The sequence below is a fragment of the Vicugna pacos genome, chromosome 11 (assembly GCF_048564905.1).
Source record: "Vicugna pacos chromosome 11, VicPac4, whole genome shotgun sequence".
In the NCBI taxonomy this organism is placed as follows: domain Eukaryota; kingdom Metazoa; phylum Chordata; class Mammalia; order Artiodactyla; family Camelidae; genus Vicugna; species Vicugna pacos.
Window position 1 is genome coordinate 72,626,659 of NC_132997.1, and position 22,954 is coordinate 72,649,612.

The 22,954-nt window shown below is 41.6% G+C and overlaps 2 protein-coding genes and 2 long non-coding RNA genes across 7 annotated transcripts in view; 2 read left to right on the forward strand and 2 right to left on the reverse strand.

The window, feature by feature from the left end:
- The window catches only part of LOC140699370 (cytochrome P450 2C21-like), a 95,549-nt gene extending 85,127 nt beyond the window's left edge, over window positions 1-10,422 (reverse strand). Inside the window, exons 1-3 of one of the 4 annotated variants that reach the window (XM_072971657.1) lie at window positions 9,529-10,422; window positions 8,622-8,754; window positions 4,535-4,659 (exon numbers count right to left, since the gene is read on the reverse strand). Coding sequence is in view for 2 of the 4 variants with exons in the window: in XM_072971655.1 (XP_072827756.1) it covers window positions 8,622-8,647 (26 nt within the window). In the remaining 2 variants the exon portion in view is untranslated. The remainder of the gene's footprint in view (window positions 1-4,534; window positions 4,660-8,621; window positions 8,755-9,528) is intronic. The other 3 variants (XM_072971655.1, XM_072971656.1, XM_072971660.1) reach the window with 3 other exon arrangements.
- On the forward strand, window positions 7,035-8,061 carry LOC140699823 (uncharacterized). The gene is made up of 2 exons (XR_012078070.1): window positions 7,035-7,161; window positions 7,842-8,061. It is a non-coding gene; the product is annotated as an uncharacterized lncRNA (long non-coding RNA).
- A 5,113-nt stretch (window positions 10,423-15,535) lies between the features above and the next one.
- The window catches only part of LOC107035275 (cytochrome P450 2C21-like), a 45,027-nt gene continuing 37,608 nt past the window's right edge, over window positions 15,536-22,954 (reverse strand). The window contains exons 8-10 of the mRNA XM_072971672.1: window positions 20,546-20,733; window positions 18,225-18,366; window positions 15,536-16,083 (exon numbers count right to left, since the gene is read on the reverse strand). Coding sequence (XP_072827773.1) covers window positions 15,902-16,083; window positions 18,225-18,366; window positions 20,546-20,733 — 512 coding nt within the window. The 3' untranslated portion in view covers window positions 15,536-15,901. The remainder of the gene's footprint in view (window positions 16,084-18,224; window positions 18,367-20,545; window positions 20,734-22,954) is intronic.
- LOC140699376 (uncharacterized) lies at window positions 17,950-19,383 on the forward strand. The gene is made up of 3 exons (XR_012077520.1): window positions 17,950-17,983; window positions 18,280-18,384; window positions 19,286-19,383. It is a non-coding gene; the product is annotated as an uncharacterized lncRNA (long non-coding RNA).

The following is a 22,954-nucleotide window of genomic DNA, read 5'->3' on the forward strand; positions in this document are numbered from 1 at the left end:
AGATTCCTTTTATCAGGCAACTCATTTTCCCCCCAGGAAGAGAGAGGCTTACTCTCCACAGAAACTAGACCTAAAAGCTCATACACTCAGGGACACTGGGCAGTGACAGGGGAAGAGTGAGGGGCAGGGCTGTAAAGGAAGGTTCAGTAAGAGTCCACTTGTTGAATTCTGACACTCTTAACTCCTTTCTCCCTCCTGCTGCATGAAATTCAGCAGCCAGATTATCCTCTGGAGAATTACCAGCTTTAGAGAAGATACCTCCATGTTTGGCCATGTAGACAGAAAATACTTTACATATGTCCAGCAGAGTAAGTAGAGTTAAAATAGCGCCCCAAGATTCAGGGTCATGGAATTTTAGAACATCAGGATTAAAGAGAAAATCATAAAACTTTCTGAGAGAGAAGTCAGGTCATATATAAGGATTAGGATTCAGAACAGCATCAGAATTCTCAATGACAACCATCATCTTGTGCATTGATGGCAAAAAAAAAAAAGACGTATTTTCAGAAGCAGTGCTTTGGGAAAAAATTTCACCCAGTTTTCCCTTTCTCATCCAAATCTGAAACCAAGTCAGAGGTACTCATGGTGTCCAGCCTTTGAGACCCCAGGTAGAAGAAGGGGAGTATCAGGGAGGGTTCTGGGCACCTGGTCTAGAAAGCATTCATTTCAAAGTGGGAGTGCCTTATGAAGAACATGACATGGGAGACACCAAGAACAAATGAGAAATGTTACTCATCTCAGGCTTCTCAGCAGCAAGGAAATTACTGTGAGTAGTACTTTTAAACATCTGCCTGAATTTAAGGAAATAATTCGAAACCAAGATATAGTAAATTACAAATTGAACTAAAGAGACATATAATTAAATCCAAGAAAGTACCAACAATGAAACATAATCATAGCTGTCTTACCAGGAAACAGTATGTATGCAGTCAGATTGATTACAAATGTCTATGATAGAAGTAAAAACTGTTGTAAATGTACTGAGAAAAATGGAAGGGAAGGGTGTGTGTGTGTGTGTGTGTGTGTGTGTGTGTGTGTGTGTGTCTCTGTCTCTGTCTATTTAGTAGGAGTTAGAGATGAAGATGTAAATCTTCAGCTCTTATACCAGGATGTCACTAGATAATGTCTAAAATGGAGAAGTAAGATATAGAAACAAAGTCATTCTTTGGAAAAATGAACATAAATTTCAGAAGAAACTACTAGAAAGTTCAAAGTGACCACACTGTGCTCCTTTGTGGAGCTGGAAGATGAAGAGTGTACCACTGCAAATCATGTGTACAACACACACACAGAAACATATAAAAACATACACATACACACCCATTAGAATTTAAATCCCATAAATTATTTTAGTATAAGATTAATATTTGATTTGCTTTTCTTCCTGCAAGGATAGTAATTTCTTGATTTTATTAAGTTCTGTTTATATTTTGAGACATTCCAAATTTCTATTTGCATTAATTATTTTGTATGCAAATATATACATATGTACAGATGTATCTTAATGCCTAGCCTGTAAGAGAGACACAGGTAACTATACTATGGCAGTCTCTCTATATCCCTTGTTGTACTTCTCGGCATACAACTTTCATTTATAATTAATTTGGGACACCTTCCTAATTTTTCATATATTCTCTGAACAGCTGTGGCAAATGTGACCTTTTCACCATTTCCAGGTGCTGTTACTTGCGTATTAGCCCAAGTCTAGGAAGAGACTGACTGTGTGGGTGGCAAACACTGGAGCCCCTGCACACACGACAGGAGCTGCTTGCCTTACGTGGATGCAGTGCTCCACAACACCCAGAGATACATGACCTCCTCCCCACCAACCAGTCTCATGGAGTGACCTGACACATTAAATTCAGAAACTATCACACTTCCAAGGTAAGATCTGTTTCTCTTAAACTGACCTCAGTGCTCTTAGAGTTCCCATTTTCACAGTATGGTTCCAATCCTCTATCAACACAAGATGAATGAAATGCAAAAATAATACACGTGGCAAATTGCTGGAATTTCCATTGCTTTCTGTTTGAGCTATAGGGCTTAATAACATATAATGTTTTTCATAGCCAGCACTGTAAGTCTTTCAAATGTGTTCTGCTTCTTTAATATTAGGTCTCATTACCTGTATATGTTACCAATGAATATGAGTATCATTTTGTCAAGTTCCCAAAACACTCTGCTAGGATTCTTATCAGGGTGACATGACATCTACAGATCAATTTGGAAAGAACTGACATCTTGACATATTGAATCTTTCAATTCATAGATATAGTATATTCTCCTAATTATGGGGCGGGTAGGAGGCTCTCTTTAATTTTCTCAGTAATTTCCCTTCTCACTCCAATGGCTTGCAAAACTTTTGCCAGGTTTTCCTAAGTTATATCATTTTTCGTATTATAAAAATGTTAAATGCCACTTTCATTTCTTATATCTTGTATATGGAAGTATAAATGATTTGATAAATGGGGTGATATGTGTAGCAACCTTGTTAAATTAATAATCATCAGTAATATTTTTTCCAGAGATTCATTTGGAATTTCTATGTACATTATCCTGTACATACGGTCAACATTTGCTTTATTTATTATTTTCCAAGTTTTGTTTTTCTTTCTTGCCTTATGTACTCCTAGACATCCCCCGATAATACTGAATGGATTCCATGACTGTGAATATCCTTCTTTCATTTCATATTATCAGGAGGATTTGAAGATTTAACACCTCACTTTGAGTGTGATGTTTTAAGAACATTTTGGTAGCTATACTCAATCAGATTTGGAAAGTGTGCCTCTTATTTTGATATGATGTTATTTCATGAATGTGTGTACAAATTTATCAAACTGATTCCCTGCGTCTACAGGTATGGTATATATAATGGCCTTATTTTCGCCACTAAATACGCCTATTTTAAGTATAATACAGAACTGCATTTGATATGCTACATTTGGCTCAGGACTTCTCTCTTTATATTCATCGGGATTTTGGGTCTACAAATTTCTTCTCAAAATTTTTGTCAGGTTCATCATATCAAGGTAATGCTGCCCTTATAAAATTAGGTGAGAAATGTTCCAGAAAGTAAGTCTGTTTTCACTGTCTTCCCCTGCACTGTTGTTCTCCCTGTGGTCACTTAGTTATCTTTGAAATGCCTAATAACTTTTGGTTAAATATCAATCATTATATTCGAACAAATGCAGAGCTGCAGATGATGTTTGTCTTCTTCCAGAAAGGGTTCATCCCTTTCCCACTAGGAAGTCAGAATTATGTAATACCTCTTGCCCTGATTATGATTTGGACATGAACCCAGTCTAAAATTAATCGCAGCCATTCATTTTACCTCCCTGAAATTTTCCCATCTCTGGAATCTTGAGAAAACTTTCTGTCTAAGCACATTTCCAATGCCTTCTCATGGAAAGTTTCAGACCTGCTGGTGATTACACTACAAGCTACTCTATTCCAGTTGAAGCCAGGACTATTACCAAAACTATCAGAAATACTGTAAGTAAAAATTATATCTTCATGGGGAAAAAGTAAAGAGATTGCTAAGGCTGTAATTACTAGTGCCATCATGTGGAGAAGATGCAATAAAGACTTTACTAAAAGGAAATGGGGCTTGCCCTGATGCTCATGGATTTGATACAGGTTAAGACTTCAAGCCCACTCCTTTTTCACCAAAGGACACAAGCAGAAGATTTTTCTCTTTTTAATATAGAACCTCACAGCAATAATTAACCACACTTGTTTCTCCTCTTATTACTAACGAAACAGAAAATCGACTGAGGAATCGTACAGGGACTGCCCATCTGCCCCATTCTCTACATCAGATTTGGGGACCTACTTGAGGGGAACATTGCATCTGCTCACACCACCATTCCTCCTTCTTCCAAATGGCTCATATTGTCCCTGTTGCTCTCTGAGTCTAGAGATCCCATCTGAGGGGATGACCCACTTCCTTCTATATAGTACAGTCCAGTATAGGAATAAGCAATATTGGGGGGCTCATGGTACCCTCTTAACTAATCAGAGAAATGATTTCTTCTACCACAGGATGGAGCCATCGAGCTAACTGGAGATAATGGTTGGACAGACAAACTGTTTTCGGACAGAGAGTAAACATATTAAGCATTAAGGGCCATGCATGGAGTCCCTGTCATTACAACTCAATTCTGAATTGTAGCACAAAAGCAGTCACGAGTACATGCAAACGAATGATGGTGGTTATGTTCCAGCTGGTCCTAGATTAAAACACACAAGACTTTCAAAATCTAAAAAACAAATTCCAGACTGAAATGTCTATTTCATAAAATTTTCATGTCAAAATATATCATTCTTATTTATTTCTTTTCATTTTAAACATTCTTGGATCATAGGCTTTACAAAAAAAGGTGGCAGTGTGGATTTCCACACAAGCTGTTGTTTGCCAGCCCCTGCTGTGACATTCCTGTCCAAAACAACTTTCTACAATGAGGTGAGGCTGATTTGTGCTTTTGTGTCCTATCTAAAGAACATCCGCTAACACAAAGTCCCAAAGATTTACCTTTATCCTTTTCGAGAAGTTTTATTATTTCAGTCCTTAGATTCAGAGCAATGATCCACTTCCGGTTAACTGTATTTTGCTATGGAGTACTGGTCACGCTGTTTTTCTTTTTCACTATCCTGTTGCTGGAGTAACATTTGTTGAAAATGTATCTCTTATAGTATCTTAACAATCTCACATACTACTTCTTTTAAAATATAGAAGGGAATAAATTTTAAAACAAAATTATACATCTTTTATCTGATAGAATTAGAGGATGGAATATTCTCCCAGTTTTATATTTTAAAAATTTTGAATCTGAAAAACATTAAAAAAAAGTATGTATTTTTAATGTGTGTGTATGTAATGTGCTACTATCTATTCTATGTATCTATCCCTCAATACATCACTATCTATGTGCCAAGAACAATGAATTTCTCACACATAACAGTAATAATAGTCACACTCAGGAGTTATTATTAATACAATATCATCTAATATACAACCTGTATTTAAAGTGTTCTAACATTCCTAGAATATCCTTTATATCTTTTTTTTTCCTTGCAATTCAGTACCCAGTGAAAGAACAGGCACATAATTTGCTTATCTTTTCCCTTTGGTCTCCTGTAATCCAGAATCGTTCTCTTTACTTTTTTATATCCTTTCAGTACATTTACCTCTTTGGAGTCCAGGCTAGTAGGCATGTAAATGTTTGATTGTTTTCTAGAGATATATTCCAGTTATGGTTTTGGCAAGAGAACTACACAGGTGCTATGTATGTCCTACTGAATCTCACTGGGGAGGTGAGGCACATAATGTCACTTATCATTACTGGCCATGTCAAAGTCCTCACTGAATAAAGTGGTACCTCCCAGATTTCTCCATTGCAGAAGTTCCGCTATTTAATACATAAATACTAAATATTTATGGCATGGTACTTTGAGGCCTTGTGAGCATCCTACACTCAAAGCATTCACCCAACAGTTTCAGCATTTATTGATGGTCCTAAGCTGATTTGTTGCAAAATAATCATTTTTTTCTATTTTTATCACCTTTCCTGTTTTTAAGCTAGGATCAGTCTGTAATAAAGATCTCCTCACTTTTTAATTAAGGGAAACAAATCACATGGCAGTGATAAACACTCTATAGTTGTTATTGTACTTGCTCTCATGATCAAGGAAGAGGTCTTTTAATTACATCAGACTTCTATTTACAAGAGCCATGTGAATGGATACTCTGGACATTTCAACTGCCAACAGAGCCTTCCACTGTAAAGCACATATGAGGTGAGTGAAACCTGAAGTCATGAAATAAAGCAGCAGATGGGTACCGTCACCAGTGTTCAAGCTTGATGAAAGCAGAATGGATTCAGAAAGTCTTGCAGCCAAGCACCTGTGTACTCAGTACTTAAAGTGCTACGGGAGGTCACTTTCACAAGATCACTGCCACTGGCCTTAAAGTCATCACTGTTTATTACTTTCTCTGCTTAAAGTACCTCTGCTCTTTTTTGGACCTAGGTTTCCTCAGCTATGGGCTGAGTTGCAACATTTCTTCCAGCTCCATGACTTCTTCATAACACATTCCAAGGCACAACCATATTTACTTTTCTGACTTACGAGCTACATGATGACAAAGAATTCCCCCAACCCAGAGGTGTCTGACCCTGTATAAGAGTGGCAATTTTGAGAAGAGTGACAGCAAAAGAAATGTATTTCTTTCAGTACTTCATGGAACAAGATATCTTTCTGAGATCAGATACAACTTACATGGTGTCCACTCTGAGGCTGGTAGGACTGCTTTTTGTCCATGATAAGAAGCACCAGCCCTGACGCCCATGCACTGCCCCTACTTCTTCATACACAACCTCATTATTGGGACAGATCACCGAGGTTCTGAGAGTTGACCCACTTGTTCCAAATTGAGAAAACTAGTGTATGAGTTGATTAACTTCTTCGTCTAGACACATCACTGAAATATACAAAGGCTCCTTAGAACATAAAACTCATTTAGACTTTCCTCATCTGCCATGAGAAAGGTATAAAACTCAGTAACTTCACTGAATATCTTCTATGTGGTATCCCTCACTCTCCAGGTTGAGCTCTGGAGTTACAAGTATCCACGAGCACAGAATGGGCACAACAGGGGCTCACTTTTCAGTGAGGGAAGCAAGTGATCAGTATAATCCAGTACAACTAGGGCTGTGAAAGAGTAAAGTACAGACTTCTGGGCAGGCGGGGTGGAGTACTGGCAGAGGGAAAAAAATATGTGCTTCCTCTTACTCTCTCATACTCTACACACACACAATGGTGCAAGCAACACCATAACAGCAGAAATGATATTGAAGGTACGCCAAAAAGGGCAGAGACAAGAAAAGGCAGGACATTTTAAAGGAGCTACTGAACCACAAGAGCAGGACATTTGCTCTAGAGGAAGGATGTTGGAACCTTCAGCCAAATAACCATGAGGTCAGGGGAACACTGGGAATGTAGAAGAACCACCCTGTCATGATTCCAGAGCACCCTGCTCTTCCTCCAGTCATCATCCTGTATCTTGGATATTGGGATTCCGCACTGGTAATGTGTGTGCTGAGCCCTGGACTCCCTTTTCTTTTTTTCTACGGCTTTGACTTCTGCCTTGGGTCTGACACTGTAAGTACCCACAAGAGGGACAAAGCCCTCCTTCAAGAAGTCATATTTTAACATGGAAGAAAAATAAGCTATCAAAGATTATGACTCAAGGTGATCCCTGACTCAGTGGAAGAGTGAATATGATGCTGAGGAAACCCAGAGGGGAACACAATCTACAGCCTGAAGAGATCACAAAGACTGCAAAGAGGAGATATAATTTGACCGAGGTACATCTTAGACATTAGGAACAGCATAATACAAAATTAGAAACTTCACAGTGTGTTGGGTATTGATCAAGAGTCAGCGCTGAGAACAGAGACTAGAATAATGAAAAGAAAAAAAACCATCATGGAACATCAGACGGGGAATAGGAAACAAGCAATGTGGGTGTCTTTTTAGAAAAATATCGATGGAAAACTGAAATGTCAAAACAGCAGTTATAATGTGGAAATATTTAAAGAAATGCTTTGCAAAGAGCTGGTAATCAATAAATATTTGTTGACTGAAGGGTGACTGTTCAGATAAGATGTTAGGTGGATAGTACGTGAGTCCATCTTTCATCTTTCCTCCATTTTATCCAACTATCCTTCCAGCAAGCCAGGCATCTGCCCATCCGACCATTTATCACATATTTTCTGCATATTCTCTCTGACAGCAACTCAGTGTTCAGGAGGATCTACCTCTTCATTTGTCATTTACAGGAAAATGGAGCTGTCTGGGAAAGGAGCTGGCCTGCGTGGACCTGTTTTTATTCCCAACCGCCAGTTTACAGAAATTTACCCTGAAATCACTGTTTGACCCAAAGGATACTGACAATGCCCAACTTTCCATAAGCATTAGAATTCATGCACCTACCTTGGTGTTACTGTGAACACAAAATAAAGACTGAGGTATTTCTACTGCTTCGTGCTTCCAACTTAAGGTGAAGTATCAATACGTGCCTTCCTATTGTCTGTCATGTGTTCTGAGTGCTATCCGTGTCTCCCCAACAAGAACAAAATCCCTGGAAGGAATTACCAATTCTTTTTCAGTCTCCACCACACTGTTTCATACCTAAGGGGGATGGTCCTTTGATGCTGGGGCTCCAAAATCGTTAGCCTCATGTTATCTCCAAAGCTTCGACAAATGAACATTTTATACACAACAAATTACAGTCATCTTTTCCCCATACTTCTACTTCAATCGTGAGAACCAAACGTATCATCACCCATTTCCCTCCTCCCAGCTCCTCTCCTATGGAAGCTCCTTATACTTTGTTATGCATTTTAAAGAGAATATATGTATACAGACATTACCTTTAGCTCTATAGTTATATGTGTACGTGATATACATTCACATCTAATATATATTATACTCACATACCTACAAAAGGAATTTAATATGGTTCTATAAAACCTCGGTTCATGCTACACATATTTTCTACAACTTGCTGCTTTTCTAAAAGTACGCCAGGAAAAACCCTAAGATAATAAATAGCCTACCTTGATACCGTACTGAAACTTGTCATCTCCTCTCCATCACCAGCTTCTTGAGGCTCAATCTCTCATCTCCTTGTGCTATTTTTGGCTCACTGCATGTTTTCCATTCATCTTGTTCATAAACCTAGGAGAAGGACTATTCTTGCATTAGTTTCCATTACCACTGTAGCAAATTACCACAAAGATCTGTGGCTTAAAACCACACAGCTTATTTTACGGGTCTGAGGTCCAAAGTCGATACCAGTTTCGTGGAGCTACCATCAAGGTGTCAAAAGCTTGATTCCTTCTGGAGGCTGTGGAAGAGGATCTATTTCTTTCCCCGACTGTTTCAGCTTTAAGATGCTGCCAGCATTCCTTGGTTGATGGCTCCTTCTTTGCATCACTCTAAACCTCTTGCTTCAGTATCATACCTCCCACTAGAGATGCAAATCTTTTTATCCCCCTTTCTGTTTTAAACTTTACTTTAAAAGGGATACGAAAGAGAAATCTTCCACCTATTATACCTACTAAGAAGATCATTCAAAAGTAAGTTAACCTCTGAATTTTATGGTACCTATCCCAGAATTTCACAGGTTTGGTTAATTTTTAATTAAGTCATCAATGAGAAGAAATCACAGGAATATGCAGTGGGAGAAACTGAAAGCAGGAAGCAGTGAGGATGCAACATTTGAAAGAAATACGTGTACGAGCAGTGGGAATGTTTTTGCCTTTTTTGTACGTTTGAGAGGAAAGAAAGGGTGTTTAGAAATAAGAATCCTCTACTCCTATTTTCTCAAACTCCAAACCTGTATAGCTTGCAGGGAGGTACTCAGGAGAAGAAGGAACGACTTCAGCCTCTTAGGAATAAGTTCCAAAGCTACACCAGGGTGTCAAGGACAATCTCCATCATGCCGCTGGGGGAGATGCTTACCGCAGCGGCACCGTCCCAATTCCTGCCGCACCCCGTCGGCTGTTCTGTGTGGACCGGCTGGTTTCCTCGCATCGTTCAGTATTCAGTAGTCGGGGCCGGTTCACTGGCGAAGCCTCCTTCTCAGACTGTGACTCTGTACCTCAGGATCTTTTGGTTGGTGGGATTAACGAGACACGAGCTGCATCTGTGCATGGCCCACAGTCCTCTTTACTCACTGAAGTTACAGTCAGTTCTGTCGGAAGCGGCTGCTGGCTGGGACTGAGTTGGCGTGGTTATCCAGGTATTCTTGTCGCAGGTGGTCTCTTCGGAAAACAAATCTGATTGGCTGTTACGCGTACTTGAAGCGGAATCATCGTCCGCTTGTTTCTTCTGAAAATCACCAAAGCGTTTGGAACAGAGGTTCATAGTCCTACTGGACCCTTGAAGCCGCAGGGACCTCGAGGGGGCAGGCTGGGCACTATGCTGCGCTCACAGCTCCCCTGGTGGTGGGAGGCGGGGCCCTTGCCCCGTTAACGGAAGGCGGCGGCGGTGGCGGTGGCGGCTGGGCCGGGAACCGCCGGGAGTAAGCAGCGGCGCCGGCGGTCCGGCCCTGAGGAGGGGGAGAGAGCGGACCCGGTCCCTGGGGCTCCGAGCCAGGATTCCAAGCCTGCACCGCGAGGCGGGCAGTGTGGCTCGGCCTGCGGAGAGATGGCAGCGGGGAAGGCGTGTAGAGCTGAGGGCGGGGAGCTGAGGAGGCGGGTGTGCCGGTGAACCGAGGACCGCGAGGGAGAAGGGAAGAACCCGCCTCCTCGGCAGTTCCCACCGTCGCTCCCAGCCAGAGTGAGGTCCAGGTCGTTAGCGCCGGGAAGAACGTAAGGCACCAGCTGACCCTAGAGCAGCAGCCGCCGCGGTGAAGCCCGGGAAAGCGCTTGCTCAGTAACGCCGGCCCCGCCCCGTGAGGCTGCACGGACCAACCACCGCCGCTCCGCCCCTCGCCTCCTCACGCGCCCCTCCCCTCCTCACGCGCCTCTCCCCTCCTCTCGCGCCTCTCCCTTCCTCTCGCGCCCCTCCCTTCCTCACGCGCCCCTCCCCTCCTCTCGCGCCTCTCCCTTCCTCACAAGCCCCTCCCCTCCTCACGCGCCCCTCCCTTCCTCACGCGCCCCTCCCCTCCTCTAGCATCCCTCCCCTCCTCTCGCGCCCCCCCCTCCTCTCGCATCCCTCCCCTCCTCTCGCGCCCCTCCCCTCCTCACGCGCCCCACCCTTTCTCACGCGCCCCTCCCGTCCCCAGAATCCCCTCCCGAGGAGTCACATCCATTGCCCCCTGACAAGCACTGTTAATACATTGGGCCCAGGTGTGGGTAACTGAATATAATCTACTCATGGCATGATCCTCAATCACAGCTGCAATTTCCTTTTTACTGGGTAAATTAACATACTTTCGGGTTCACAAGTCCCTAATATTGGGATGTAGGCCTCTGTTGGGGGCAGAGTGTAAGGGCTGTATTCCGCCTACCATGCTATTATACCCATTTTCTCACCAAATAACCAAGGGAATGCTCTGTTACATAGCTTGTTGAAGATCACACAACTTTTCAGTGGGAGAGCCAGGAGCTGAACCACGACAATCTGGCTGGAAAGTAGTGGGTGCTAATCACTTTCCTCTTCTAGGGTTTATTCACTCTTATTTATTTTCCTCCACAGTGATTACATGTTCCATGGCACACTTGAGAAGGGGCTGCTGCCTCTCTTCCCTGTTAGATAGGGGCTGCCGAATGGGCTCTAAGGTGGAGGGCCCTTTGGCTGGGAACCCAAACAAGACAGAAGTGCTGTCTGACCTTCCTGCCCAGACTGGGCCATTGGCTCAGCTCTGCAGATGGGCAGAGCTGCTGTCTGGGATCTTTGCTCAGGCTGCAGAAACTGGTCCGGCAAGATCCATGCATGCTGTGCCCTGTGAGTCCTACTCTGCCTCTGTCTCTAGCTGATGCCTGTTTCTCTGGCCCCACTGACTCCTCCAGTGCTCCTGTGAGGCTAGACCAAAGTGGCACTCTCAAAGCGTGTGCTGGATGTCCACCTTGGGCTCTCTTTTTCCCACTGGAGAAACTGGAGGCCCAGGGGGAGGCAGCATTGTGCTGGTCTAAGGGAGGAGCAATCTAGTCAAAGAGAAACCACTTCTCTTACCTTTCTAATGTGGTTTTCTCAGTTTTTGTGGTTCAGGAGGTTGCTTCAGCTCCATTTCGGGGTTCTGTGACTTTTCACAGAGGCATTTTGCTTATAGATAGATGCTAGTTGGTCTTTCTGTGAGGTGGCCTGAAGTTGGGAACCACCAACGTGCCATCTTGCTGATGTTACTCAAAATTTATTTGGAAATAGTCACCCAATGGGTACTTCCCCATACTTATCTTCCTGTAATATCTGGCACTACAAATAAAACTAAAGAAAGGAAAAGGCTGTAATAATGGTGACAAGGATAGTTCATTCATTACCTTTCATCATTGGGCAAGAATTTCTATAGTACTTTGTTATGTCAAAAGTGTATTAAGATAGAGGGCTTAGAGTGATGTGGAAAACAGTCACTATCTTTTAAATTTTTTAAATTAATTTTTATTTAAAAAATTTTAAAATTAGTTTTATTGAAGTAACATTGATTTGACATTATGCAAATATGTTTATGTGTACAACGTTGTATTTCTACTTTTGTATACACTGCATGATGCTTACCACCAAGAATTTAGTTTTCATGTATCACCATACAGTTGATCCCCTTTACCCATTTCACCCTCTCCCCTGCCCCTTCTCCTCTGGTAACCACTATTCTGTTCCCTTTATCTATGTGTTTGTTTTTGTTTGGGTTCACTTCTTTACTTCTTTATTTTGTTTTTATATTCCACATATGAGTGAAATCATACACTATTTGTTTTTTGTGTGTGTGACTTATTTCACTCAGCATAATACCCTCAAGGTCCATTCATATTGTCACAAGTGGCAGGATTTCATTTGTTACTGCTGAATATATTCCATTGTGTATATATACCATGTTTTCTTTATCCAGTCATCTGTTGATGGACATTTAGATGGCTTCCATGTCTTGGCTGTTGTAAATAGTGCTGCTGTGGACATTTCAGGTGCATGTATCTTTTCAAATTAGAGTTTCCTCTGAATATACGCCCAAGAGTAGAATTGCTGGATATTATGGTAAGCCCATTTTTAGTTTTTTAAGGAATATGCATCTTCATTTCCATAAAGGCTGCACCAAATTACATCCCCAACAGCAGTGTAGGAGGGTTCCCTATTCTCCATACCCTCTCTAGCATTTATCATTTGTGGACTTTTTAATGATGGCCATTCTGACTGGTGTGAGGCAATACCTCATTGTACTTTTGATTTGCATTTCTTGCATAATTAGCAATATTGAGCATCTTTTCATGTGCCTGTTGGCCTTTGTATGACTTCACTGGAGAAATATCTGCTTAGGGCTTCTGCCCATTTTCAGTTGGGTTGTTTATTTTTTATTGAGTTTTATGAGCTGTTTGTATATTTTGGAAATTAAGCCTTTGTCAGTCGCATCGTTTGCAAATATTTTCTCCCATTTTGTAGGTTGTCTTTTTGTTTTGTTTATGGTTTCCTTTGCTATGCAAAAGCTTGTAAGTTGAATTGGGTCCCATTTGTTTATTTTGGCTTTTATTTCTTTGCCTTGGGAGACTGACCTAGGAAAACATTGCTATGATCTATGTAAGGGAATCTTTTGCCAATGTTCTCCTCTGGGAGATTTATGGTGTCCTGTATTATAAGTCTTCTAGCCAATTTGAGTTTATTTTTGTCTATAGTGTGAGGGAGTATTCTAACTCCACTGATTTACACGCGGCTGTCCAGCTTCCACAACACCGCTTGCCAAAGAGAGTGTCTTTTCTCCATTGTATATTCTTGTCTCCTTTGTCGAAGATTAATTAACCATAGGTGTGTGGGTTTAATTCTGGGCTCTCTAATCTGTTCCATTGACCCACATGTCTGTTTTCGTACCAGGCATCATAGACTTTGGATTACAGTATCTTTGTAGTATTGTCTGAATTCTGGGAGGGTTATGCCTCCAGCTTCCTTTATTTTCTTCAGTATTACTTTGGCAATTTTGGGTCTTGTGTGATTTCATGTAAATTTTAGGAATATTTATTCTACTTCTGTAAAACATATCCTGGATAATTTGATAGGGATTGAATTACATCTGTAGATTGTTTTGAGCAATATGGCCATTTAAACACTATTAATTCTTCCAATCCAATAGCATAGAACATCTTTCCATTTCTTTAAATCATCTTTAATTTCCTTGATCTGTGTTTTATACTTATTAGCTATAAGTCTTTCACCTACTTGCTCAGGTTTATGTCTAAGTATTTTATTTTTTTGATGCAATTCTAAAAGGAATTTTCTTAACTTTCTTTTTCTCATATTTCATTGTTAGAGTAAAGAAATGCAATAGATTTCTGTACCTTAATCTTGTATCCTGCTGACCTGCTGAATTTCGTCATCAGCTCCAGTAGTTTTTATGTGGAGTCCTTCAAGTTTTCTATATATACTATCATCTTATCTGCATATAGTGACAATTTTACCTCTTCTCTTCCAGTATGGATCTCTTTTATTTCTTTTTCTTTTCTGATTGCTATGACTAGGACTTCCAATAATATGTTGCATTCAAGTGGTGAGCGTAGACATCCTTCTCTTGTTCCAGAGTTTAGCAGGAAGGCTTTCAACTTTTATGCTGGCTGTGGGTTTGTCATAAATAGCTTTTATTGTGTTGAGATAAGTTCCCTCTATCCTCACTTTGGTAAAAATTTTTATCATGAATGGATGTTGAATTTTATCTAATTGGACTCCTTTTTTTTTTTTTCTGATAGCCCTCAGAATCTTCTGAAACTCTTTCAGAGTTCTAAAACTCCTACATGACACCTTATAGTCAGCCTTTCAGACTCTCAGCTCCTGATTCCAAATAAGCAATCAACTCAAAGGTAAAATCCCATCAATAACAGGATTCCAATATGAATTTCCCAAATCCTCTGGTATCTTATACCTATAAATTCTCCCAACACTTATCATTTTGCCATGCTGACAAATATACATGTACATATGGGTGTGTATGTCAGCGATGAGTGAGACAGAGAAATAGAGAGACACAAACATAAATATAGATGTTATATCAGGAAATTTCTGGTCATCGCAGTGAGATATTATTTTCAGATGACAGGATTTTCTACTTGAAAAATTGATGAAAGGTAACTAAAGATGACTAAATCTACCAAAGAATTCAATCTTCATTACATAAAAAGGTTTAGTCACATACTCTATTACAATTGTGACAGAAAAATAAATAGCTGCTTAATTTTTAGTGCATTATTTTTTAGTATCTATGAAAAATAAAAGTGTATATATATATGTGCAGATACTTCACTTTTATGAAACTATCCTGAAGAAATAGGACACAAATATTAATAAAAGATATATGCATGCCATAGCATCTTTTTTGTTAACAAAAGTTCAAAAATAATCTAAATAATCCTTGAATAGGGAGATTTTTAAAAAATTATTAAAGCCGTGTGATAGGGTGTTATGAGATACATTTTTTTACACTGCTTGGGAAAATATCTATCATATGTTATTATATAATGTCACCAACAAATCATAGCTAAAATATAAGTAAGAATTACAAATGCCCACCTACACAGAAAAACACACACAAATATTTCTCCATGTGTGTTTTTCTTTGCCTTAATATGTCTCTCTCTGTGTGTGTGTGTGTGTGTGTGTGTGTGTGTGTGCATGCGCGCGCGTGTGTGTCTTAACCACTAGGGGAAGAGAGAAAGGACATCCTTGAAAAGACCAGCAAATTGAAGTTTTATCTTATGATATTCCCTGTGGCTGAAATGACCTTCCTCTGCTTTCTCTCTTCATGTACATACATATACGTATGTATACAAACATACACATCACACACATAGTTACATTTTAATAAACAATGGGAAGAAACAGCAATTATACATGCTGAAGTGTCAAGGGAGCATTCCCCTGGAGAGCTAAATAGGAATAAGAGATGAGTACATTTTATATATTATTAAATATTTTAATGCATGAGATAATTTGCAATTTTAACTTTCATAAAACAAAATATGACATTTATAAGATATCTTTCATTCAGTATACACCGTAGATGAGATGTAGATTAAGACCTCAAAATTGTAAGACACAATTTTACTGACAATGACACAATGAGCTGTATTTCATGCAGGGAAATTTGAACCGAATCTTAAAGAAAATTAGAAGAGGCAGGGCTCAGGAATGTCTTTCCTGATGTTAAGGGAGAGCAGAGTAATAGCTAACACAGGATAGCATGCATCTAGCTGGCCTTTGTTCAGACTGGAATGAAACGGACCTCATAGAACGGTGGTATAGAGCCTATCCCTTTGAGGGCTGGGGTAGTGTCAATGTCTTTTGGATCAACCAGAGATTTCAAAGTAAAATGCTGTAAAATGCTGACCAGGAATAAAAACACCTCCATGCGGGCCAGGCCTTCTCCAACACAAACTCTTTTTCCTAAAAATGACACATAAATTAAATACTCATTTAATTGTATTTCTGATCTAGCATGCAGGAAGTTTAAATAAATGCAGAGTGAATGAATACATAAATATATATATATACTAATAAAAGACCTATTAAACTATGGCTTCTCCTGTTTACACCAAAACCTGGTTTGCTTCATTTCCTTACAACATATTTCTATGTGCATGCTATATGGAAAAATATCTTTGCTATATACACATGTTGGAATTGCTTGGCTGAGGTTTGCCCGTAACACCTTTCTACACACACACACACACACACACACACACACACTTATCCTCAGGGGCATGAGAAACACACTACACTATTCCATCTACCTCTAACCCAAGATTCAACAACAGAGTTATTTCTCCTCACCTGGATTCCTAAAACTAATCTTAACCTTGTCATGTCCCTGCTTTCAAAGTATTTCAAGAGCTTACCATTGCCAACAAGAAATATCACACACCAGCTACAAGTATTACTAACTATTCAATAATCCCCAGATAGGCAATTTCAAATGTTAGGTATCCAGGCATCCCTTCAACTGAAATAGTCTTTCCCTCTGCTCTGCCTGCTGATATTCCCGACACCCTTCTAGGTCCAGCTCAGATGTCATTTATTCTATGCAAACCTCTCTGATGTACTCAGGCGGATATGATCCACAGCCTTATCTGTTTCCCACAACTCATTAATGTGTCTACTACAAAATATTTCACATGAGATTTTAATTAGTCCTCTGTCCCACAGAATGGAATTTAAGCTTGGAAGGTAAGGCCTTAGCTCTTGTAATGATACCACAGTGTCAGGACAAAAGCAAGCCTGCAAGTCCTGGGAAAGGTGTAGAAATCTCAAGCACGTTTATTATACAACAGTGGGTCCAAAACACAGGAAGGAAGAGAAGGGGTGGAACAGCAGGGTCTTGCTTTGGGATCACCTCCCGGCGTTGTTCATAATCTTGGGACCACAGTACCCAACGGGCACTTCTTTCCGATTTTCTTAGATATTCAAGCAGGAGCAAATCTCTCATTTTTGTCCCTCTTTCAGTTACTTCTATAGGAAAGGCCCTTCACCCTCTACTCTTCCCCTAGCTTCTCTTTTGGAGTGTGCTAAGCATCTTCTTCATCTTCCCGGCTCCATTCTCTGCTGGTTTGTCTTCTATGCCTACTCTGTGTCCAGGAAGCTGCTTTCGATAGACTGCTTCAACCAACAGTTAGGTCCCTTCTTCATGGTCAATACATTCAGAGGACTGCACATTAAAAAGCTTAGAGTATTTATTCCCTCAGTCCCAGCCTGCCAGGGCACACTTTAGGCGTTGGCTGTATTCCCCAATCTATAAACCCACCTCCTGTTGAGGCTTCCACTCTCTCTGTGCTAGACGTCTGCTTGTTCCAGGAACAGCCTCCTCCTCCTAACCCTCCCCACACAAGACAGTAACATTCTCCTGCTGGTGCTAGCCTCTGAGTCCTTTACCACTCCTTGCTACTTCCCTTCATCCTGCCCACACCTCTGAAAACAGTCTCTTCATTAAACTGCTTTTAATTAATCTTTTTCAGTATCCCACGTGTTTCTTTCAAGGGCCCTGACAAATTGAAAGAAGATACCGCGATGTTTCTTCCTGCAAGAAAATTGCCCTTATCCTCCAACAACTCTGGCCTTGGCCCCTGCCCCACAAAAGGCAAGAGTCAGGAGTTCCTCTCTCTGCTCCTACAGAAACCCTTTAAAGAGCATTTGTCTCTGTGGAGTCTCATTGCCTGTTAATTTGCTTTCATCTCTCTTAGAGGATGGATCTCTTTCTTATTCACAGTTGGATCCCTGGATCTGAGTGAGCATAGGTCTGCTACATGTGTCCTTAGCGAAGTTTACTGAGTGAACTGGCTTCTCAGGGCAGGTGAGAAAAGTCTTAGTGGCACTGGACGTCTAGGAGGAGTTCTTAAGAACCTTAGTGGTGGGTTGCAGGGCAGAACTCAGTAAACGCAACCTCCAATGCAATAAGAAAAACTCTGGACCTTAGGAGTGGTGCCTCTAGCCTCATGCAAATGACAATCTGTCCAAGGCAGAGTAGCTTCCATGTAAAGCCCTTCCTCATCTCATTTGACCCTAATGTACCGATAAAAATGAAGCATGCTTGCCTGCTGAAAAAGTCATGAAGTAGTCACTCTTCTTAAAGTTGCCTCTTTCATCCAGGAAGTGACCAGGGTCAAACTGCTCTGGATTGGGAAACTCTTTGCCATCATACAGAACAGAAGTCAGAGATGTTACTATGGCTGTGCCCTGAGATAAGACAAACAGGTAAACTGGATTATAGAGAAGGTCATGGAACTTGGAGGGAGAGATGCCTTGTCTAATCCTTTTCTTTTATACATCAGGAGAGTGAGGCACAAAAATATTTTTTTAATCCACGTCACAGAGCAAATTAATGACCAAGCCGAACAAGTCCTAAGTCGTATCATCCCGGTGCAGAGCTCTGTTAACTGACTCCAAGGGCATCCTCCTCAGTTTGTAGTCTGACACCAGCACTTGCTTTTCAGAAAACTTGAGGGAGCTGCACTTTTGTTGACAAATAAATTGCAGTATTGTCTAAGAGTGCTGATGTCACTGATAATCCAGCTCACTCTCTTCGGAACCAAGTATGATGTCTTAGAAACTCTACCTGAGTGGCCATATTCATGAAAACCATTTTCCCAATAAGATGAGGAACTGGTAGATAACCCTTCCTCTGCTACTTTCCTTCAATGTAATTGTTGCATATTCTTGTGGAAATAAGACGGCATTTCTTAGCTTCCAGTAAGTCTTCCTAAACTCAGAGATACAGTGTACACCATAATTTGGAGTTTAGTTTACAGCATCAATCAAATATTTCTCTCTTAAACTAAGCTCTGTGACCACAGGTAATTTGTTTAGCATTTCCATGCCTCATTTTCAACACAATGAAAACATAAGCAATACGTCAGCATTAGTTGAATGTAAATATAAAATAATATATGAAGTACTTTTTACGCAAAGATTACCACATGTTAAAATACTCAGTAAAGAACTTTTGTTACTGTTATGGTAATAGTGATTGTATTCACGATGCTGCAGGATAGTCATAAAGGTCATACATTTAGTACCTAGCAGAGACAAAATTCAAATCCAGATCCGTCTGAATGCTTTGTGTTTATGTTTCTAAGAATATATCAATTTTTTCTAGGCTGTCCAATTTGGGGAAAATAGATACACTCTTAGGAACATACAACCCACCAAGAAAGACTCATGAAGACTTAGAAATTTTGAACACACCAGTCACTGGTAAGGAGACTGAGATTTCCAACAAAAGAGCAAGGTCCAAGTGATTTCACTGATGAATCCTACCAAATATTTAAAGAGGAATGAAGACCAAACCTTCTCAAATTCTTCCAAAAAACAGAAGAGAAAGGTGAAAGCTTTTCCTCTAAGTTTGGGAACAAGACAAGGATGAACACTCTCACCAATTTTACTGAAGAGAACAGGCCAGGATTGGGGGAAATTTTTTTTAAGATGTAAGAGAATTGATTATGTTCAAATGATAATGGAAAGAAGACAGCAGGCAGGGAGAGAAGAAACTGAATGAAAAAAGAAGAGATGATTATTTGAGGAGGATTCCTGAAAAAGGGACAGGAGAGGGATCCATGATACAGGAAAAAAGATTTACTTTAGATAAAAGGAGAGCCCTTCTCCCACAACAACAAAGTGAAAGAGAAATCAAAGGGTGTGGATGTCGCTAAATTTGTAAATCTAGTGCAAGGGAGTTGAGGGAGTTCCCCTCCAATGGCTCTGATTTTCTCTGTGGAAGACCAGGTCACTTGAGAAAAAGTCCATGGTAGAGGATTGGAAGGGGAGAATTCAGGGCTGAAAGTCACTGGCATGTGTGGCGGAGCAAGGAGAGCGAGGTCACAAAGGAAGACTGTTGGGTAAGACTGAGGATATGTGTTGGGATATTGATAATGATACCAACCTGCCGGGCTGCATGGCCTTTTCCAGAAGAGGTAAGTAGCTCAAAGACAGGCAGGGAAGAAGATTATTGCCGTGGGACTTTAAAAAAGTAAGTGAAACAGATAGTTATGGAGGCAGGGGGTGGGGTACGTGGAAACACAGGATACTGGTTAAGTGGTAAGAGTAATAAAGGAAATAAAGTAAAAAAGTAATAAAGGAGTAATAAGGGAAAACAGGGAAGTGGACAGAAGATTGGGAGACTGAACAGGCAGAGTGTGGAGCTATGAATGTACTGAAAATCCTGTGGGAGTGTAAGCACTATGATATGTATTAAACTGTATCGACAAACTAGGAGCAATGGCGCATGTGGTCAGAGGGTGAAATGTATGAGTTATGATTGTGCAGTATCTACAGAAAGTTAGGCAATCTATAATTCTACTACCATGATAGTTGATAAACTAAGATTCTGAAGGGGAAGTATAGATGAAATACCTCTCACCTTGGGAATAATGTATTCTCTGAATTTAACGTCCTGAGTTGTTGCATGGGGCACGCTGCTGGGCACCAGGTCGATGTATCTCTGGATCTTGTGCACCACGGCATCCGTGTAGGGCATGCGGCTCCTGTCCTGCATGCAGGGGCTCCGGTGTCTGCCAATCACACGGTCAATCTCTTCCTGGACCTTAGCTGGCAAGATAGGAAGCAGAATTTATGTCAAGTGATAGATGCTTTTTTAAACCTTCTTAGTCATGGTTCCATTGGAAGATTTGTTTGCCAAAAAGATGTATCTGAAAAGAATTTTTTTTCTTTATAGCTTCTAAAATTTAGGGAGTGAGTCTTTTTGACAAAGATTGTGATTCTGTACAATCAATCCTTACATTGCAGATGCATTTGAATAGAAATACCTTTTGGATAAAAGAGGCAAGATGGCGGAGTAGAAGGACGCTTGTAAGTCACCCTCTCCCACAAATACACCAAGACCCACATCTACAGACCCACTCAGCCAACCAGAGCACCTGCGGAACTCCGACAGATCATCGCCCTCTTCAAAAGATAAAGACGCCAAAAATCTGGTAGGAGAAAAGGAAAAAAGAAAGAACAAAAGGCAAAGCAGCGCGGGACTGGTCCCGCGGGGAGGGAGCGGCAAAGGAGGACTGGCGCTCACTCGCTGGGTCTCCCCTCTCCAACTGAGAGGCCAGCGGGAGGGAGAGGGAGCCTCCGAGGCTCGGATCTGTACAGAGCAGCCCTTGTCTGACAGAACTAAGTTAAACGGGCACAGAGCGTCCCCCCGACACCCAGCCTGAGACGCGGGCCAGCAGCGGCGGGCAGGGCCAGGCTGCACAAGCCGGGCGGAGGACGGGGGCGGCTGCACGGAGGCAGCCCCGGGGGACTGCAAGGGGCTGGGCGCCGGGGCTGTAGGTGTACAGGACAGAACAACCTGGGCCCTCCATAAAACAGCAAGGTTGATGTGCTCTCGGGGGAAGGGTGCATACTCCCATGTCTGAAAACCCGCGGAAACTTTTCAGGGGAAGAGACGCGGGGCCCAGGCACAGCCGCCATATCCTCCGGCGCTGAGCACCCAGGCGGGGGCAGGGGCGAGACCTGCATCCGCACGGAAGGGCTCAGCAGCCTCAAAGGCCAGACTGAGACGGGCCTACAGCCCGGGGCAGATAGGATCCTTCCAGCCTGGTTCCTCAGAGAACTTGCTCCACAAGGACAAACAAGGAGCTGGGCCTTGGCTCAGAGCAGGGACGAGGCTGCCCCTCGGTCTTCCCCGAGCCCACCCGCGGACCGCGACCAGGGCGGAGCGCCGACCAGGGCAGAGCGCGGCCAGGGCGGAGCGCGCAGCCGCACAGAGCAGCGGAGCTACCAGCGGCGCAGGCAGAGGGAGAGCGGCCCCCCGCCTGTCGGGCAGGAACACAGCCCTTGACGAAGGTGCTGGGAGGGGGCACGACCCGCCATCCTGCCTGGCCAGTCTGCAACATCTGACTGCGGCATCCGGAGGGGCAGTGACCCGCCCGCAGCAGAGGAGAGCTGCATCTGACCCCGTGTTAGGAGGAGGCGGGATCTGCTTGCCGATAGGTGCTGGGAGCAGCACAGAAGAGGGTGCCAACAGAGGGCCTATGAAAACAAGCTGAGCTTCCAAAACAGGACGAAGACAGAAGGACTTCACATTAAAAGCACACAGACTCCAGGAGAACACCGACAACCCCTTGTTTTTGTTGTTTTTGTTTTTGTTTGTTTTTTTTAAAATCTGTTTTTACCTGTTCTATTTTCAATTACTCTCTTAATTTTTACTTTTTAATTCATTTCTATTTCTCTTGGGTTTTGAAGTCCTGTTATTGATGAGACACAGGCTTCAAATACATATATTCATCTCCCCACCCCTTTTCTTTTCTTTTTTTTTTCTTTTTTTTTTCAAGGTTTTAAAAGGACGTCTCCACCCGATTAATACTCTGCTTCAACCCGCTCTTCTATTATTCATTATACATTGTTTTCAAACCCTCTTTCTCCCTTCTTTTAAAAATCTTTCTCTCTCTTATTTTTTTTCTTTTTCTTTCTTTTTTTTTCCCTAAGTTCTATTCCTAAATAGGCATTAGATAGATAAAATCCTTAAGATCCAAAATAGACAACTGATACTCCGTAAACCACAGTGCCAGAGAGGTATGAGCAAGATGAAGAGGCAGAGAAACCTTTCCCAATTAAAAGAACAAGAGGAATCCCCTGAAAGAAAGATCAATGAAATAGACATCGATAGCCTACTAGATCAAGATTTCAAAAAAGGAGTGATCAAACTGCTGAAGGAATTAAAAGAGATAGTGCTTAGAGAAATAAAATATGTCAAAAATGAAATTGAAGCTATAAAGAAGAGCCAAGCAGAATGGGTAAACTCATTGACAGAGATGAG